The sequence below is a fragment of the Geotrypetes seraphini genome, chromosome 17, assembly GCF_902459505.1.
Source record: "Geotrypetes seraphini chromosome 17, aGeoSer1.1, whole genome shotgun sequence".
In the NCBI taxonomy this organism is placed as follows: domain Eukaryota; kingdom Metazoa; phylum Chordata; class Amphibia; order Gymnophiona; family Dermophiidae; genus Geotrypetes; species Geotrypetes seraphini.
In genome coordinates this window covers 2,048,163-2,066,773 of record NC_047100.1, presented here as the reverse complement: position 1 = coordinate 2,066,773, position 18,611 = coordinate 2,048,163, and the positions used below count along the sequence as shown (strand labels likewise).

Below are 18,611 nucleotides of genomic sequence, written 5' to 3'. Positions count from 1 at the left end.
AGGTGTTCGTGGTGTTTTTTCATTTTGCAGCCTCTAACTGGTCAATCAAGTCTCTAACTGGTCCATCAAGCCCAATAGCCCATCCTCATGGTGGCCAATCCAGGTCACTAGTATCTGGCCAAAACCCAAAGAGTAGCAACATTTACATTAAGGATCCAGGCCAAAAACTTAGCAGCTAGCAGCTGAGATGTTCCCTAATAAAGCCTCCAGCATTGTGTGGTCTCCACTGAAATGGAATCTCTTCTGAGGTCTATCACAACACCTTTACAGCCTGATTCTTGCTTTCCCATTTCAACTCCAAGGGAAAAGAAAGTTTTGTAAATTAGGCCCTTATCTGGTCCCTTCAGGCCACTTGCAGAAATACAAAGCCAACAGCCCACTTCTCTATCCTGCCCCACCCGCCCTGTCATCATCCAGCCACGCTCTGTCTTCCACCCCATCACCACTCAGTGTTACTCTTTTTCTTCCCCTAACTTTCATCACTCAGTTTCTCTTTCAGCCCATTCCTCATTACTGGTCTCTCCTGTTCCCACCATCTCCCTCTTCCCTTAAAATTACCCACCTCCTAGCTCCTAAAGCCCACCCCAGCTAGTCAGTCAGTCACTTACCAGTAAGCCAACCGGTCAGCTACTCATCATTCCCTTATCCCCATCCCAGTAAGCCAGCCATCCAGCTTCACCTGATGGGCCGCCGCGGGAGCGGACCGCTGGGCGAGATGGACCTCGGTCTGACCCAGTGGAGGCAACTTCTTATGTTCTTATGTTCACCCATCTCCCCCAGCTGTGACTGCTGCTGGAGCAAGAATGTCTCCTCTGTGCCCTGGGATGTTACTCTTCACGCACTCTCTGTCCCCTTGCTGCAGGGATTTTCACATTGGCCTTCGGTTCCGAAATCTCACAGGACCAGCAAAAGAGTTCATGCTCTACATGGCCCAGACTCATGCAAGGGGAAATGTTTCTGCTCTGGTGGCAGCCACAAATCAGGGCATGAAAATCCCAGGCACTAGATAGAAATTTCTAGTCGCTATGGCAACCTGATGCCTGGGATTTGTTGAGCCCTGGCCCAAGGTCATGGCTCATTTGTAATTTTTCTTAATTCTTTGGGGGAAAGAGATTAAAATCCTTCTTAGGAGAGCAAAGGGAGAACTCTGTGGCAGGCAAGACACAACGTTGTGATTCACTGTGCATTCCTGCTATGTTTTGTCTGCAGACGGTGTTTATAGGATTCTCCGGACAATCTCGGGCAAGGACCAGGTCCTGAGCTGCAATCAGAGCCAAGGAAACCTTCCACTTTCGACTGAACTGATATTGCAATCAAGTGTGACAGTTTCCTTGGAAACTGAAGAAATGGCTAAGGAGTATCAGAAGTGGTGGTTTAGTAGATTTATGTCTGTTATTGCAAGGTGTGAGAAGCCTTTTCCTCTGGAACAACTTCATTACGTCCTGTTGCCTCTGTGGAGGTTGAGTGAAGGGAACGAACCCCGTAGAGTTGATTTATCTGATAAGAGGGAGCAGCTTCACAAGCAACAGGTCCACAGAAATCTCCACACCGATATGTTGAAGCAAGGAACAGAGAGCAGTTTGTAGCAGTAGAGCCCTCCCCACCCTCATCTCTGCCCCCCACTCCTTCCCCCGCCCCTCTTCCTTTTCTCCATACCTCTAGTTGTTCACCGCTATGACCAACAGCTTCAACCTCCTCCTCACGACCACGTCCTCTCCCTCTGACATCACTTCCTATGCGTGGCACCCGTAAGTGACATCAGTGGGAGCTGACGCGGTTGCGAGGAACATGTTGAAGTTGTTACTCATGGCGGTGAACAACTAGAGTTATGGGGGAAGGGGAGGAGGGGCACGCGTGTGGTGGGGGAAGGAGTGGGAAGAGGCATTGGGCAGAGAGGAGGGGTGCTGGCACCCCCACCATAAAAGTGCCTGGGGCGGTCTCCCTCCCCTTACTACACCACTGGTTTGTAGGAATTTACTTTCTGGCAACAATTTTGGATTTTGACAGCGAAACAGTGACATGAAACTGGGAGAGCTGCGCCTGTTCTCTCGCTTTAAGAAAAGCGCATCGAAATGTGAGATGCAACCGAAACAAGCTTTCTGGTATCGTATAGCTTTAACGAGGCTTCCAGTTCTCATTCTGACCCATATTTGTCCAGTTTTTTTTGTAATTTAGAGGGAAAATGCTAACAGGAGAGGAGTTTGAGTCCTGTTGCACCTGGTCAGAGATGGTTTTGCCCCTGAATTGGAGAAGAGTCAGTGTTTCCACTGTAAAATAATCCAATCATGGTCTGTACAGGGCATGTTCACATGCACATACTGTCACCCGTAGAGAAAAAGAGGCAGCGCTGGGTCGAGGGGAGGCAAATTAACACATAACATTGTGTAATCAAATCTCCATGTGCAATATTCAGTATGAACTCTGTGTTGGGAGGGGTTTTTTTTTCCAGCCCCCAATGTATTAAAAAATGAGTAGAAAAAGAACTGTGGAGGAGACCAAATACAGAGGAAGGACGTCTGGTACTTGTAAGATTTACTTGCATGAAAATGCCTAATTACTTCATTTTTCCTTTCTATAAAAGGCAGACACTTTAATTATGAGTATTCCCCCTGTTTTAAGACATGTTTTCTTCCTACAGTTCACACCAACTGTTTGTGCTGTATTCAAGGTGTCTGTACTTAGTGTATTTGTATAATGCCTTCATAAGATGCTGATGAAGATCCACTCTTCAGCTCTCTGTACTGTGTTCATGCTTTACATGGAGCTTTGATGAGCAGCTATCCGTGATGTATTCATACTTGTATGCATCCATGCAACACCTGATGGGGAGCTGATGAGGATCTATTCTTCATTCTTCTGTGCAATACTTACGCTTTCTACATACCAGAGTGAAGCTTGCTTGAGGCTTTGCAGGTGACTGGATTCTAATGGTGGAATCAGCTGACAAGAGGGACTTTACAAAAGTTTGAATTCTGGAATAACATAAATCAGAACAAAACCAGGGAGGCTCAGTAAATCATTGCACTTGTTTACTGACCACACGATGACTCCAAAACATGCTCTTTAGTGCAGTGGCATTAAATTACTCTGATGCTTGGGGTCCCGAGGCCCTGGCTGTCAGAGAGATTCAAGTCCTTGCGCTGTCCTCCTGCAGTGCAGTCCATCATGCTCCTTGCTTTTGTCAACCTTTGCGCAGGAAAGATCAGCATCTCCTTTCTCCTGTGAACTGCTGGTACCTGGTGCTGACCCAGACCCGACGGGAAAGCAAAGACCATGCAACGCTGAATGATATCTTCATGAACAATGTCATTGTCCGTCTCTCCCAGATCAGCGAGGATGTCATCCGGCTCTTTAAGAAGGTCAGTGTGCCAAGTTCTTTATTATCTATAAGAATTTCTTTTATACTGTATATCATTGTTATATACTTTATTTGCACTTTCTGTACTGACCAGAGGACCCCTCGTGAATTAATAAATTCAGTGCTGTTGTAAGCATATTTTGAAACTGTTTCATGGTAGTCCTATTAAGTTTCAATTTGCTGATTTTAACTTTACCTCATTCATTGTATTTACCGTATTTTTGTTCCATAAGACGCACCTCACCGTAAGACGCACCCCCGATTTAGAGGAGGAAAACAAGAAAAAAAATGCACTCTGAACCAAATTGTATACTAATATATACCTGGCACCTTTAAATGCTGTCCCAGCCCCCCCCCCCCTTAATCAATCATCACTTTTACATACTCCCCTGCACCTTTAAATTCTGTCCCAGCCCCCCGGCGGTACCTTCAAATTATGGTGGTCGGTGGACGGCTGTCTGCTGATGTCGGGGCCTGCGGCGCACAAGAACGCTAATGCCTGGGCCTGCGACACTTCCTAGTTGTGCTAGTCGCTGGTGCTTCGCTGGATTACCGGTATGTTGGGGGTCGCATTACTGATGACATCATCAGTGATGCAGCAGAGGGAATTCCCTGGCGAGAGAAGGCTGCAAAGCAGCCTGTTTAGAATGCTGCTGGCCTGACGCTGCTCTGGAGGGAGGAATGTAGGGCTTGTGGTCGGCGGGGTTCAGATGGTCGGTGGACTGGATTAAAAAACTATTTGGGCTGGATATGGCCTGCGGGCCGTAGTTTGCCCATGTCTGGCATAGTCCAAGACTGCTATGTAATCTAACTGCAGACACAGGAAGAAAATACAATTCTCTATGTGGGCACTATCTAGAGACACAGCAAAAAGAAGAGCAGCTCCAGATAAACTAGACTGTGGAAAGTCAGTGTCCTCGTTCTTCTAGTTGCAGTTTATTCAAATTATAATTGATAAGAACAATAAAACCACAATATAAACATTATCCACTTTTTTTTTTTAGGTTAAACATCAAATCCAGATCAAGCAACCCAAAAGGAGTACAACATCACAGATTCAGAAGTCGATTTCGAGCATGAGGAGTAAGATACATTATCCACATTTATCATGAATGGACCCAACACGAGCCGTGTTTCGGCTGAACACGCCTTCCTCAGGGATCCAAGATGTTATGAGCCAGTCTTTAATAAATATGGAAAAGGATTTAAAAACTGCAATTTTGCGCTCAGCACAAGAATTTCAGTAATTGGTTTTTCAATCCTTTTCCACATTTATTAAAGACTGGCTCATAACATCTTGAATCCCTGAGGAAGGCGTGTTCAGCTGAAACACGGCTCGTGTTGGGTCTATTCATGATAAATGTGGATAATGCTTATATTGTGGTTTTATTGTTCTTATCAATTATAACTAGAAGAACGAGGACACTGACTTTCCACAGTCTAGTTTATCTGGAGCTGCTCTTCTTTTCCTGTGGAAATTTGGGTCTTCTTGTTTTTCTGTGTCTCTAGATAGGCCAGAAGAGTTAGTGCCTGAACTCTGAGCATCTTCAAAGCCTCAAATCGTTTTGGAGGGCGATTTCTGCATTGAATTAGAAAGGAAAGCAGAAACAGTTGTCATCTGTAGTGCAGTTTGATTCGGCTATGAGACTCATTGGAAGGAGGGAGTCCAATGTTTGGCAGCTGGCAGAGAATGATGCTCATTTCATTAACTATTACATTTATAGCATGCCAAGGGAAGGGTTGTAGTCATGCAACAGACTGTACAGATTTTGGTAAGGAAAGTGTGGTGAAAGAATTTGGAATATAATTTTATGCTGACTTTCTTTCCTTTCAGAGCAAAGAAATAAGCCTTCAGATGCACGAAGAACTGCTGAAGGTCACCAACGAACTGTACACGGTACGTAGTCCACAGCATAATCTACACAGGTACTTACACATGTCAGGGTGCAGTAAACATATCAGCCCCATAGTTGTTGATTCTGTTTCACTAGATATATAGCACTGCTGAAAAGCTCTTTACCTATGCGGATAGAGCTGGTGGACGTACAGTAGGTGAACCACGTGAGCTGGCATTTTCAGCCATACCATGGCTTTGTGCTGAGTTTGGCATCTAAATCCAGAAGCTGAACTCATAGACTCTGTGGCCCAATATTCATTCTGGGCAGCCAGTGTTGTGTTTTTTTTGGGTTTTTTTAAAGGACAGTTGTGGCATTTAAAAAAATATGCGCTGTATGTACATGTAGAAAGTATGCAGAGAATGCCAACTAAAAGTTAGCAATATTTAGCTGATATCCCTACAGTTAAGCGGTTTAATTTAGGTCAGAAAAAAGGCTATCCTAAATTTAAACCACTAAGCTATGACATGTTTATTAGCCGCTGATGGTGAGTGGACTCTGTGTATATTTAGTGCATCGAGTGTGCTGAAAGTAGGACTGAATACACGTGCCTTTATTTATTTTTTTTTTTAAAAGTCTTTCCGGATGGAATATTTGGCTGGCAGAAACTGAGTTCAGCCTCTGGTTCAAATGCAAAACGGAGCGCGTGACCATGGTAAGGCCACAAATGCCAGCTCATGCGGTCATCACTGCCCATCAACCCGCAACAGCTTCAATGACCTGGGCCCACAGGGCAGCCAGTAGAACCCCTGGAACAGATGTTAACAGCAGCCTTTCTGAGGGAGTGTAATGGGATGAGACAGCTTGTTTGGGAAGAGAAAGATGGCTGGTATTCTGAGGTGTGTCCTCTGATAAAGCTCTCTTGTTGGCACACTGCAGTGTGGTATTTCAGGTTGTGTCAATGCATGCATTGCTTTGTTGCCAGTGAAGGCGTTGGTGTTGGTGTGGTGTTACGGGTAAAGCGGCTGAGATAGAGTGCTAGGGCCACGTATAGGTCACATACACAGAGCTGCACATTCTGTCCTCTCTGCACACAGACCTGCCACCCACTAGAAGGATCATTTTGGCAGATACACTTCTTTGAGGCTGTTCCTCCATCCCTGTAGGTGATGAAAACATATCACATGTATCACGCGGAGAGCATCAGTGCAGAAGGCAAACTGAAGGAGGCAGAGAAGCAAGAGGAGAAGCAGATAAGCAAGTCTGCAGATGTGCCAGTTAATCTACTGCGCCTTGAAGACCGGCCCCAGAGACGCAGCTCTGTCAGAAAGATTGAGAAGATGAAGGAAAAGGTCTGGTCTCATTTCCCTATGCCATGGGTTCAAGGGCACTTGGGGCACACATGTATTCTAGGGCGGGGCTTAGGACTCATGGATACCAGGATCATTTCTGGGTTTGGGCTCAAAAGATGTGAATCGGTATCCGTGAAGAGAAAGTGTGACAGCACTGATGTGAGGATGTGCTGACTGGTGACAACATTCACTGGTACCAGTGGTTCAGCTTTGGTATTACCTCACTGAAAAACTTATGTATATCAGATGGATGAATGTGGGGAGAACACCTAATTCTGGGCTTATTTTGGAGATGTTTTAAATGACCTGATTTGAGCCTATTCTGGTATTGCCAGGAAGTACCAAGGAACCACTGCATTCCTGGAGGTACTTTTGCTTCCTGTAGCTCAGAGCTGGAGGTGGATCTCAGGGCAGTGTCTTAATATTAAATCATAATGAGGACTGGGGTTAATCGAGGGGCTCTCTGTCTTCCTTTTCAGAGACAAGCCAAATATTCGGAAAATAAGCTGAAGTGCACTAAAGCCAGAAATGATTATTTACTGAACCTTTCTGCGACCAATGCGGCTGTGAGCAAGTACTATATCCATGACGTCTCGGACCTTATCGATGTAAGTAGCCAGGTTTGAACTGCTTCCAGAACAGCAAAGGTCTTGTTTTTTGTCATAGTCTCCCATCCACCTATCTGACTCCTGAATCGGTGCCTGAAATTGATGTGAAAGATTAGTGCGCCGTCCAATGCTGTATAATTCTTGCATCTGCTTCTACGTTCATTCCCCTCCTCACCCAAAGGTGCCATTTGGAGTCCAGGTGGATATAGTGGCACTGTCAGTGATCTGAAACAGGGATGAGTAAGAGCGTCTTAATATGTTCACTGCAGATATGAATTCACTGTCATTGCACTCCTGTCATCCAGCAAGAATTTCCTCTCAATTACCCACATATTAATGCCCCAGAGTGGCAGGGTTTAGCCTCTCCATTCTGTAGCATCTTGTTTTTAACTGTTTTGAACTAAGGGAGGTGTTTCGGGACTTATTTAGGTGCAAAGTCAATGAAGCTTTTGTACAGTTTCTAAATTGAAAGTATCTGCTTTGCACACCTTTGAAAATTAGGTACAAGGCAGACAGTTGAACATGCTCTTATGCTTTTGGTTCTTTTTACCCTTCCCTGCACCAACTCCTTATGCTTTCCCATTTGGCTCTCATCCTGTCCCCATCATATCGAATATCTAATTATTTTCATGCTTCCTCTTCCATCCACTAACTTTGGTAAAGGGTCATCTAACTGATTTGATTCTCATTGTTTTTCCTTGACCAGGTTACAACTTCCTCATTACCCATCCTCTCTTCTTCCTCACGTTGCAACCTCCTCACTTCCCAGCCTCTCTTCTTCCTCGGGGCATGACTTTCTCACTTTCTATCCTCTCTTCTTCCTCAGTGCATGGCCTCCTCACTTCTCCGTGTCATGTAGTCCTTGAGGCATGATCTCCTTAAGTCTTCATTTCTCTTCTGGGTGCAATCTCTCTCTGATTCTCAACATCAACTATTTCTTAAGAGAAGAGGAGTGATCTGTCTGGTTCTCAAAGTTGCTGTTTCCTTGGGATGGGCTTTCCCTGGGTCCAATGTTGTAGTTTTCCTGGTTCTCGCACTACAATTTCCTTGGGGCGTGTCCTCCCTTATTCTTTGAAGAGACCTTCATCTGATATTCTTTATAGTAGTTGCATTTTTTCTTCTTTCAGTGCTGTGACCTTGGATTCCACACAAGTCTGGCACGAACCTTTAGGACGTATCTCTCAGCAGAATATAACCTGGAGACTTCGCGCCACGAGGGCCTGGATATCATTGAGAATGCTGTAGATAACCTAGATGCTCGGAGTGACAAGCACAAGATCATGGACCTGTGCAACCAGGTCTTCTGTCCTCCCTTGAAGTTTGAGTTTCAGCCCCACATGGGAGATGAGGTAGGCAGGAAGAGTTGCACCTAGGCCTTGTCCAGCTGTGCTCTTTTAAGAACTCGCACACACACACACTGGAATTAGTAATGTAAAAATGTCAACATAGAGAAAAACAGATGGGAAAAGGTGATTTCTTGTGTTTTTGTTTGACTGATTAATTGTGGCCTGGTTCCCAGGAGGAAGGTGTAAAAGAGAAAGTGGCACTGAGTGACAGAGGGCAGGGGACAGAGTAACTAACAGGTATGTTTGGAAAGGCACTTTGAACAGGTAGAGGGGGGGAGCCATTTTGCCAATGAGGTAAATGCTTCGATGCACAGGAATTCTTTGAGCATTGGAGCATTTACCTCGCTGGCCCAAGTTAGAAACTACTGTAGCTTTATAAAAGCCAGCATTAGATTGTGAATCCTCTAGGGACAGAGAAAGTACCTGCATATAATGTGTAGTAGCACTATAAAAATAAATAGTAGCATAGCGACACCGTGTGGTCCGCTTGAAAATTGCTCCCATGAGCAGTCAAGGAGATTTTTCACATTACCAGTTGAATCTGAGGAACATACCATGCCAGTTATTGCCCAGACCTCACATATGTCCTCTGTGCACTGAGCTGGCAGAATCCAGCCACATATGAAGTGCTGAATGGAATCTTATAGCCCTCTACTGACGATGGGGTTAAAGCACTCACTTTTTGGGGTCTCATGCTGTAATCCTTTCTCCCTGTGCCTGGTGATAAACAAATGCCCTTTATGAAACCTTTATGCTCCTTGGAAGTTGTCTAGCGACCCTCTTTGTTCTCGATGCAGGTGTGCCAGGTGAGTGCCCAGCAGCCTGTACAGACAGAGCTGCTCATGCGATACCACCAGTTGCAATCCAGACTCGCCACATTGAAGATTGAGAATGAAGAGGTGAGTGAGAAGGGTTTCCAGGGTAAGCATTTCTGCACCAGTTCAGTAAGTACAAAATCCTGAATCTGGAGATGAAGGCTTTCCATTTACTCACAGACATGGCTACCGCACAGGCAGTGGTCTAACTGGTTAGCATTGTCTTTGTAGTGTAATCTGTTTACACCAAATGTCAGCTTACAGGTGGCTTGGTCTCTGTTACATGTTGAGAATATGCCTCTGTTGTACAGTGTAGGATCCCTCCTACCCACCCCATTTCCTCATTCTCTCTGTTAGCTGGAAGAGGGCAAGGCCTGATTTCAGGCCTCTGTTCTCAGGTGCATAAAGTGATCCCTGTGGTTACATTTTCTACCTTTGTCTCCTCCAGGACAAACTGTTCTCTCCCTGTCATCATTAGATTGTCTTTGGAGTCTGTCTGTCTTCCTATATGTATGTTCAGTAGTTGACCTTGTAATGCTATAAGAATATTTCAGTTATAATAGCAGTAGCAGGGCATACATCCCTTTTCCCCTCCCCAGGACCACAGAACAGGTCCAACACAGGCAGGAACAGGGCAGGCTTCCTTTCCCGTCCCTCCTGACAAGGCTCATTGAGTGGCATTCATTTCTGCCCTTGTTGAACTGATGTACCGCAGTGGGTGATATCTAACCACACTGCCTATGCAATGCACAGTTCTACCAGATGGTTAGGGCTTCCAAACTATGGGTTGTAACTCCAAATGGAGTTATGAAACCCACCATTGAGGTCGCAATCTAGGTAGACTTACATTTAGGCGGGGTTCAGTGCTTTCATTGACTACATGAATGGGGTCACGGTTACGCCACAAAAAGATTGATAAGTGCTGGCTTAACTTCAGGTGCGAAAGACCCTGGATGCCACCATGCAGACACTGCAGGACATGTTGACAGTGGAGGACTTTGATGTATCGGATGCCTTTCAGCACAGTCGCTCCACAGACTCCATTAAGACGGCAACCTCTGAGATGTACATGAATAAAGTCAACATAGCCAAGCGAAGAGCCAACCAGTGGGAAACAGAAATGTTTTATTTCACAGTAAGCAAACTGCACCTTTATTTCTCTATGTAGGACTTGTGTTGCTTCCAGTGTTATGTTGAAGTGCTCATTGCTCCTCATTATCTCTTGTTCTGTGCTGATAAGTCCCAGTATTTGAATTTGTTTACCTGCACCAGGCGCATCAGCTGAATGTTGCCTGTATTCAAGTTCTTGTGTTAATTCCCAGAATTTGACTGAGCTGGCTCCATTTGGGCACTAAGGAGCGAGGAATTGGAGTTAACATGGCCGACAGAGCTAATATGTTAAGAAAGTCAGTGATGTTTTGGGGGAAATTTTTGTGTGATGGCTTCTGATTTGAGTGGCAAGAGACAAGACTCGTGCATCCATCAGGAAGCAGCAGGAGATGGCCATAGTGAACCTGGCACACCTGGTCACCTTTTCTGAAGGCCTTGTGAGAGGTGTCAACAGAGGCTTTCCTCCTTGGGGCAGCATCAGAGGCTCATTCTTCTCCACTTACGAACCACATTATTTTTTTCTTTCAGAAGTTTAAGGAGTATTTGAATGGCAGTAACCTCATCACCAAGCTGCAGGCGAAACATGACTTACTCAAGCAAACCCTTGGAGAAGGTGAGAGAGCAGAGAATGGTGCTGCTTAGTCTTTTGGATGTTGTTTCATCCAGTCAGACCAAGCTGCTCTTAGGGAACCCAGCAATCGCTAGCTGTGCTGGTTTTGTGGGCAGATTGGTTTGGGTGCTGCTAATGTATAGAAGGAATGAGGTTCTGTACAAAGCCCCTATAAAACTGCAGCCCCTCTCTCCTGCAGTCTGAAGTTTAACCTCCTTTGGAGTAGTGCTGCCCGATTCACCAATTAACTTCGGTGCATTGATTCAAATTGATTCGTTTGCTGGAAAAATTCGACTCGCTGATTTCATTGAGTCCTGACAATACTCCTGGGCCTCCTAAGGTGGCAGCAGCAATAGCAATGACCAGTGAGCAGAAGTAGCACTCTGAACAGACTGCTCCTGGCCTACCCTGCCGAGTCACTGATGATGCAGCAGAAGGAAGCCCTGGTGAGCACAGCACGAGCAGCCTATTCACTGTTGCTGCTGCTTTGGGGGCCTGAAAGGTGAGGTCTCACAATGGTGATGGGGGTGTCGATCAGGAAGTGCTGCACAGGGGAATGGGAGGGAGGGATGGAAAGCTGCTGTAAAAGGGGATAGGAGGGCTGGAAAGCTGCTGCACATGGGGGGAGAGAGGAAAAATTGTTGGACATGGGGTGGAGGAGTTGAAGGGAGAGATGCAACAAAGAAGTATAAAAGGGTGAGAGGGAGACACCCTGCATATGGTGGAAGGGAGGGATACATGCATAGAGAAGAGAGAGAGAAAAATATTGGACATAGGGTGGAGGGAAGGGACAGATGGTGCATGGGGAGAAAGAAATATTGCACATGATAATGGAAGGGAGGAAGGGAGAGGTGCTGCATGGAAGGGAATAGAGAGGTTTGACCCAAGGCACAAGACAGGGAGAGAGAAATGTTGGATATGGCAATGAAAGGGAAGGTACAGAGGTGGAAGATAGATAGTGAACACAGAGAAAGAAGAAAACGTCAAATGGCCAGGAGACCCTGGCAAGCGAGTTAACAGAAGACAAACAGAAACCAGAGCCTGGGACCAACATCATTTGAACAACAAAAGGTAGAAAAATATTTTTTTTTCTCTTTTGTGATTACAATATGTCAGATTTGAAATATGTATCTTGCCAAAGCTCGTATTAGACATTAATCATGAGCTGGGACCTAAAAAAGAGAGGAAAAAGGCTTTTTGGGGGTTGGAGAGGGCAAAGGGGGGGGGGGGATAGGTGAAGAGGCTACAAAAATAAACCTGCCAGGCTGTATGAAAAAAATGCCCGATTGGGCAAGAAGAGCAAATTGAATTGAAAAAGTTTTCCCTGAATTGGGCAGTACTACTCTGGAGGAAGTGGGGATTGATTTTAAACATAAAAAGAGCATAAGAATTGCCACATTGGTTCAGGTAAAAGTCCATCTAGCCTGTTTCCAGCAGGATCTGGAAAAGTCTCAAAAAGCAGCAAGATTCCATCCTGGTTAATTCCAGGGACAAGCTGTGGCTTTCCTCCAGGTCCGCCTTAATAACAGCTTGTCCAAATCCAGCTACCTTAACTGCTTTTACCACAACCTCTGGTATCAAATTCCAGATTTTTGAATGTTTATTGACCTTCATTTCTGTACAGACTGGCATAACCCATCAGGCAGACTAGGCAGACACTTAAGGCAGCAGCTTCTGGGAGTGGCACAGAATAACTGCAGTCACAGCAACACACTAGATCCTGACAGCCACAAAGTCAAAGAAACATCAGTGCATGCTTTTACACTTTAATGCATTTCTACAGAATCATTATAAAGAATTTTGCTATCAAGGTGAGCTACAGGCTAAAAGTTAAGTGAGGAGCTGTAGAGCTAAAGTTTTATCTAGAGTACCTAATATGTTTCCACCAGCCCTGTTCATGTGACTAACATGACAACCGCAATGCACAGATCATGGAATCGCCCTGTGCAGATTCACTTCCACAGATATCCTGGTTGGCAGAATGGCGACATCTGCTGGCAAAAGCTGAGAAACCACTGAATCTCCCGGCAAAACATAATAGTGAATTTATGTAGTCCTCCCTCAACAGAAATTTTTCTGTGGCTTTTTTGCAGGTGAAAGAGCTGAGTGTGGAACTACAAGGTAAGAGGAGACTCAACAATCTGACAAGATACCCTGTGTCCCGAGACCATTAAGTAGAGGGTGCTGTGGACATGACTGCTAATGATATTGTTACACTGGGACTCGTGTGTTAGTGACTCGGATAAGACAATTATCTCCTGTGGGCTCAGGATTTCTCTTGGCGAAGGTTAACAGATGTCCGGGAAAACTTGGGCATGTCCAGAGGGATGTCTGGGTTTTGGAAGGCCCTGAGCTCATGGCTACATCTAGAGGGCCTCTGCATATGCGTGGAGGCTCTCCAAGCGTGGCATGGAGCTCAGGGAAGGAGACACGAGATTTGTGTGGGGCTGGGGGCCGGACAGGGCAGGGCCACGTATCCTCTTGTTTAAAAGAGGAAACCTGGTAACCCTACTCTTGTCTCCTCTGTGTAGCCTTGCAGAGGGGAATCCTGTGCCCAGGCAGCCTGTATACATTTGCTGCCCCGCACACTCTCTGCACGTATTGGAGGTTTGCACCAATTCAGGGATGCAGCAGCAGGAATAGGGTTCAAACCCTACATTCACAGGAAACTTCACCGACCCCAGCACTTCTCTGCTGTCCGTGCTCAAGCCAGTCTTTGGGACTCACCCAGCCAGTCTGGTTTTAGGATATCCACAATGAATAAGCATACAATAGAGCTACTGCATGCAAATCACTCTCATGGATATGTATTGTGGATCTCCTGAAAACCTGACTGGCTTATTGTGTCTCAAGGACTGGTTGAGATCCCCTTCTCTAAAAGTATTGTACTCATAAAGGTGCTGGTAACTGATAAATCACTTGTGAACAAACTGCAGTAGGTTTTCCTTAAGATTCTTTGCTGACAAGTTATGTGTATGTTTGGAAGCCCACAGAGAATCCAGGGATTTTCGCAAGATACTTTCATACTCTGAGGTTCAAAATCAGGGGCTAATGTGAGTAAATGGTAGAGTCTTGGACACGCGGAAGGCTTCTTTTCTCTAAATTACATATGCCTGGCTGAGTCTTTTAAAGATATTCCATATTAAGCTCTTACCAGTGGCATGGTAAGGGGGGGGGGGAAAGTCCACCCTGGAATGTCCTCTTTGTCTCCCCCACACCACATGTACCAACGTTCCCAGTGCAAGCAGCAACCCCAACCTGCTGCTCACACCAGCGTTGGCTCTTCCTCTGATGTCACTTCCTGCACCCGCGCCTAGGAATTGATGTCAAAGGAAGAACCAACGCTGGTGCAAGCAGCAGGCTGGGGTTGCTGCTTGCACTGGGAGTGTTAAACAGGTATGGGGGAAGGGGGGCTGGGAAGGATGCGGATGGGGGTGGATAGGGGCATCACCTTCGCTATGCCACTGGCTCTTACTGTGCACTAGGATGTGCTGAAAGTTATTCCCCAAGGATTACATCCGAGTGTGTTATCTGTGTTTCCTGCTGAGTTCCAAATATCTAAGCAGTAGATCGTGGTGACATTCTCTACCCTTACTGTTATCAGACAGCATAGAATTTACCTTTTAACGTTTTGGAATTGCTTTTCCAGCAGTTGTTTCTTGCTCCTTTGGCTTCCTGCTGAAATGCAACTGCCCTCTGCTGGGGGTTACAGCACCATGACCCTGCCATTCACAGCTACCCAAGGTTTATTTTGCATTTTTGAAAAGCCGCTTTAAATTACCCCAACTATGGCGGTGACCGTCCTGCAGCTAAGGGCAACATAACATGGTACATGCATATCCTGAGTCTAACCAGTAGGTGTCGTCAGTGAGTGATGAATGGGACCCCTCTCTGTGACATCCCCTGCCCTGGACAGCTCAGGGAACACAGTGTAGCCCTTCCATACTGCTAACCCATCATACCAATCTTGTATGTTCATTGTATTCTTTCTTTAAATGTTATTGAACCCAGGATCTCAGCATTCTGAAAGGCCTCGTGTGACTTGTTTTAGAAAGGCCTGGCTCTGCTGGTTTTTTTAATTGGCCTGGGAAATTATTTTGTGGCAGCCATTCTTACTGCAGCAGCACATGGTATTACGGCTACTTAGTTCCTGCAGGTTTGGACACCGGGAAGCAGTTGGAGAAGCTTCAACTGAGAGTAGAAAGTGAGATCCTCAAGGAAACCCTTGCAGACCGTAGGGTTTGAGCTTCAACTGAGAGTAGGAAGTGAGATCCCTCAAATAAACCCTTGCAGAGTGTACGGTTTTAGCTTCAATAATAATAACTTTATTCTTATATACCGCCAACAATCTTGCGACTTCTAGGCGGTTTACAATGAAGAGAAACTGTACAGACAGCGAATTTCAGAGTATAGCATTGAACATCTAGTGATAGTAACAGGAGAGTTACAGGGCTGTGTATTACATGGTTTCACAATGAGTAGCATTATACAGTCGACGATATTCAGAGCATAAGTAGGAGAAGAGAAAGGAGATTGCGCTTTGAGTTACAAAGGTGCAAGGCTGCGAAGGTGAAAAAGATAACATAAGATGTTGATGAGAAGTAAGTTGTTAAGTTGGTACATTTGAACGAAGGACGGGCACCAGTGGGAAAAACTGGTAACAATTAAAGATAGAAATTTTGGCAGAAGAGGGTAGACGGACTCCTTGGGATGGGAGGAGGCTCCGATTTTAGGGGAGAAGTCTGGTTAGGTTATAAATTTCTTAAACAATGTGGTTTTTAGTTCTTTCCTAAAGATACTATATGATTCTCTGGCGGCATAAGTGAAGTAGCCTGTCCAAGTTTGCAGTCTACCTGCTTGGAATTTGAATGTTCTATCAAAGAAGGTGCAATATCTACAGCCTATGATATTTGGGTAGGTAAAGAGGTTACGGTTTCTGGTAGGCCTAATAGAGGAGTGGAATTCGAAGTGAGGTAGTAGGTAGTTGGGGGCCAGTCCCCAGATTAGTTTATAGCAGAGAGTAGAAAGTGAGATCCCTCAAGGAAACTGAGATCTCTCAAGGACACCCTTGCAGACTGTAGGGTTTGAGCTTCAAATTCATTTGTTATAAGTAGAAAGGGACAAGAGAACTGTGATGGTGCAGCTATTGATCTTAAGGGAACTGGTGCTGCCACAGAGTAGAAACTCCTTTCAGCATGTGTTTTCTGATCATCCTCACACCACAGTCTGAGGTCTTGAGAGGCCTCTTAGCTTTTTCTGATAAGCCTCAGAATAGTCACTGATGAGCCAGTGTTTTAACTCTGTCCTGTGTCTCTCCGAGCACTTATAAATAATGACAAAGGGGCCAATGAAGAAAGCTGTTACAGTGGGACATCACTAGTTCAGCAGTTGAAACAGAGGTTGAGTTGGGTGTTAACTGGTGCATTGAAATGGATGATGAGAATGAGACCGTTAAGCACTCCGCTTCGGCGCAGAGGAAAAAAAATAGGGACTTCTGATGTGTCCAATGCAAAACATTTTTTGCCAGGTTCAGGGCAGCGTAACCCCAACCCAGCTCCCCTGTCCTGATAGCCCAACTCAATCACAACTTCCGCTCCCTAATACAACAAAATCCCCTGGTGTCTATTGCACACCCCACCCCTCCTTCCCCAACCATAAAATAATCTTTTCATGATATCTAGAGCACTCCTGCCTAACATCCCCCAACTTCAATTGTAAAAATAGACACTAAAATTAACGCTCCCTGGTGTCTAGTGTACCTCCAGACCCCTCTCCAAGGCCTATCTTAAGAGAGGCAGGAGCGATGCCCATTTGCCTTTGGTCTGCCATCTTGAAAAATGGTCGTGCCTGGCCCCACACCATGCATCCTAGGATACACTCAGCAAGGCTGATCTGCCATATAAGGGAATTTTTCTCTTATTGTGGGTGGAGACTACCATATAAGGAAAATAATCCCTTATATGGCAAAGTGATCCTGCTTGCTGCATCCCAGGATGCACAGTGGAGGGTCAAGCACCACTGTTTTTCAAAATGGCAGCCCAAAGGCAGGAGTGAGCGGGCATCCCTCCTGCCTCTTTTAAGGGGGGAAGAGTTTAGAGGGATGCATGCATTTTTACAGGGCAGGGAGGCGCGGTTGGGCTCATTAAACACCAGAAAAAGGAAAGTGGTCAGGTTAGGTCAGAGGGGGTGGTTTGTTGGGTGATGGGGGTCTATGCAGAATGCTTTTTTTTTTCTGCAGCCTTTTTTAAAAATGTCACTCTGTTAGTGTGCGAGCCAATTACCTCTTATGCACTGACAGGAAAGGTGACATTTTCCAATGAGCTGTGGATTTCTGCTGCTTTTTAACAAGGCAGTAATTTGTGTTCTCATTGCTTTCAATTTCTTGGTTGCTACTCTCATAAAAATACTGTATGCGGAGCCAGCTCCGTGAGACTTTCTGCATTGGCTCTTGCACTAACAAGAATTAGAAGTTAGAGCTGTTGATATGGAGAAGGGATTTTTTTGCCTTTTTCTGTGAAATTTTGTGTTGTGTTGATTTCTTTTGTTCCATTTTTCCCAGGCCCCCATCTCTTCCCCCTAAACCACAGAAAATGAGAAGAGCTAGGCCTCGCTCAGTCTATAATCATAAACTCTTTCACGGCAATATGGAAACGTTCATTAAGGTACTTGGCTGGGAGAGGCTGTGCGGAATGGGATGGGGCCTCTTCTGCAGCCTTTCTCCTTGCTGGCTCACTCTCCTGCCTCCATCCTCTGTCCTTTGCGCTTTGGTGATCTCTGTCTTTTCGGAGATTTGGGGGTCTGCAGTGTGCTACATCAGGTTCTGCTGAGGCTCTTCACGGGTCTCCAAACTTTCATGTCTCTGGAGAAATGTTTTGCTTTGGTTTCCTCTTTTCTTTATTCATCTTATTCATGCTTTTGGCTTCTCTTTCTCTCCTGCTCTCTTGCTTTTTTTCTTTTTATCAGAGGAAGAAGAAATACTCGAACCAGGAACCAGGTATTTACAACATGTCCTGCTTCTTTGCTGAGAGAGCCCAGGGGATGCACCTTTGACCAGATTAGGAGAGAGGGAGACTTTGGGCTTGATATTTCAAAACATAACTCCCTTTGGAATCCCTAAAATAATGGACCTTGTCCTGTTAATTGAAATAATCAATTAGTCCATATTGACAGTGGTCTTGAGGATTACCTTTCAAAGTGAGATCATATCTCTTCATAGACCTGGAAGAAGCAGAGTGTTCTGCCTGTACTCTGTTTTGCAGCCAGGTCCTTCTGAAATAACTTGATTCTCCTTTCTTTTATTGCTTGAATCGCAGCCCTGGGACTGGCTAATGCTTTGACATTAAATAGAAGAGGAACGTTACACCTGTTTCCTCATCACTTTTCACCTTTCAAACTACAGCTCTGTTCCATAGTGGAATAGAGAGGACTACAAATCCCAGAATACCCTGCACCTGTGCGTCTTATCCTATGTATCCCCTGATTTTATACTTATGTACGCCGCTTAGAAACCAGATAAACGGAATATCAAATTTTAAATAAACTTGGAAACTTGGCCTGGGGTTCTCAAACTGGGTTAG

At 45.3% G+C, this 18,611-nt stretch overlaps 1 protein-coding gene across 2 annotated transcripts in view; it reads left to right on the top strand.

Moving 5' to 3' along the window:
• The window catches only part of SRGAP3 (SLIT-ROBO Rho GTPase activating protein 3), a 102,660-nt gene that overhangs the window by 68,913 nt on the left and 15,136 nt on the right, over positions 1–18,611 (top strand). For both annotated transcript variants that reach the window (XM_033926590.1, XM_033926591.1), the window contains 10 exons: positions 3,197–3,359; positions 5,193–5,255; positions 6,360–6,545; positions 7,025–7,153; positions 8,281–8,502; positions 9,297–9,398; positions 10,252–10,449; positions 10,953–11,037; positions 13,128–13,155; positions 17,594–17,696. In XM_033926590.1, coding sequence (XP_033782481.1) covers positions 3,197–3,359; positions 5,193–5,255; positions 6,360–6,545; positions 7,025–7,153; positions 8,281–8,502; positions 9,297–9,398; positions 10,252–10,449; positions 10,953–11,037; positions 13,128–13,155; positions 17,594–17,696 — 1,279 coding nt within the window. The remainder of the gene's footprint in view (positions 1–3,196; positions 3,360–5,192; positions 5,256–6,359; positions 6,546–7,024; positions 7,154–8,280; positions 8,503–9,296; positions 9,399–10,251; positions 10,450–10,952; positions 11,038–13,127; positions 13,156–17,593; positions 17,697–18,611) is intronic.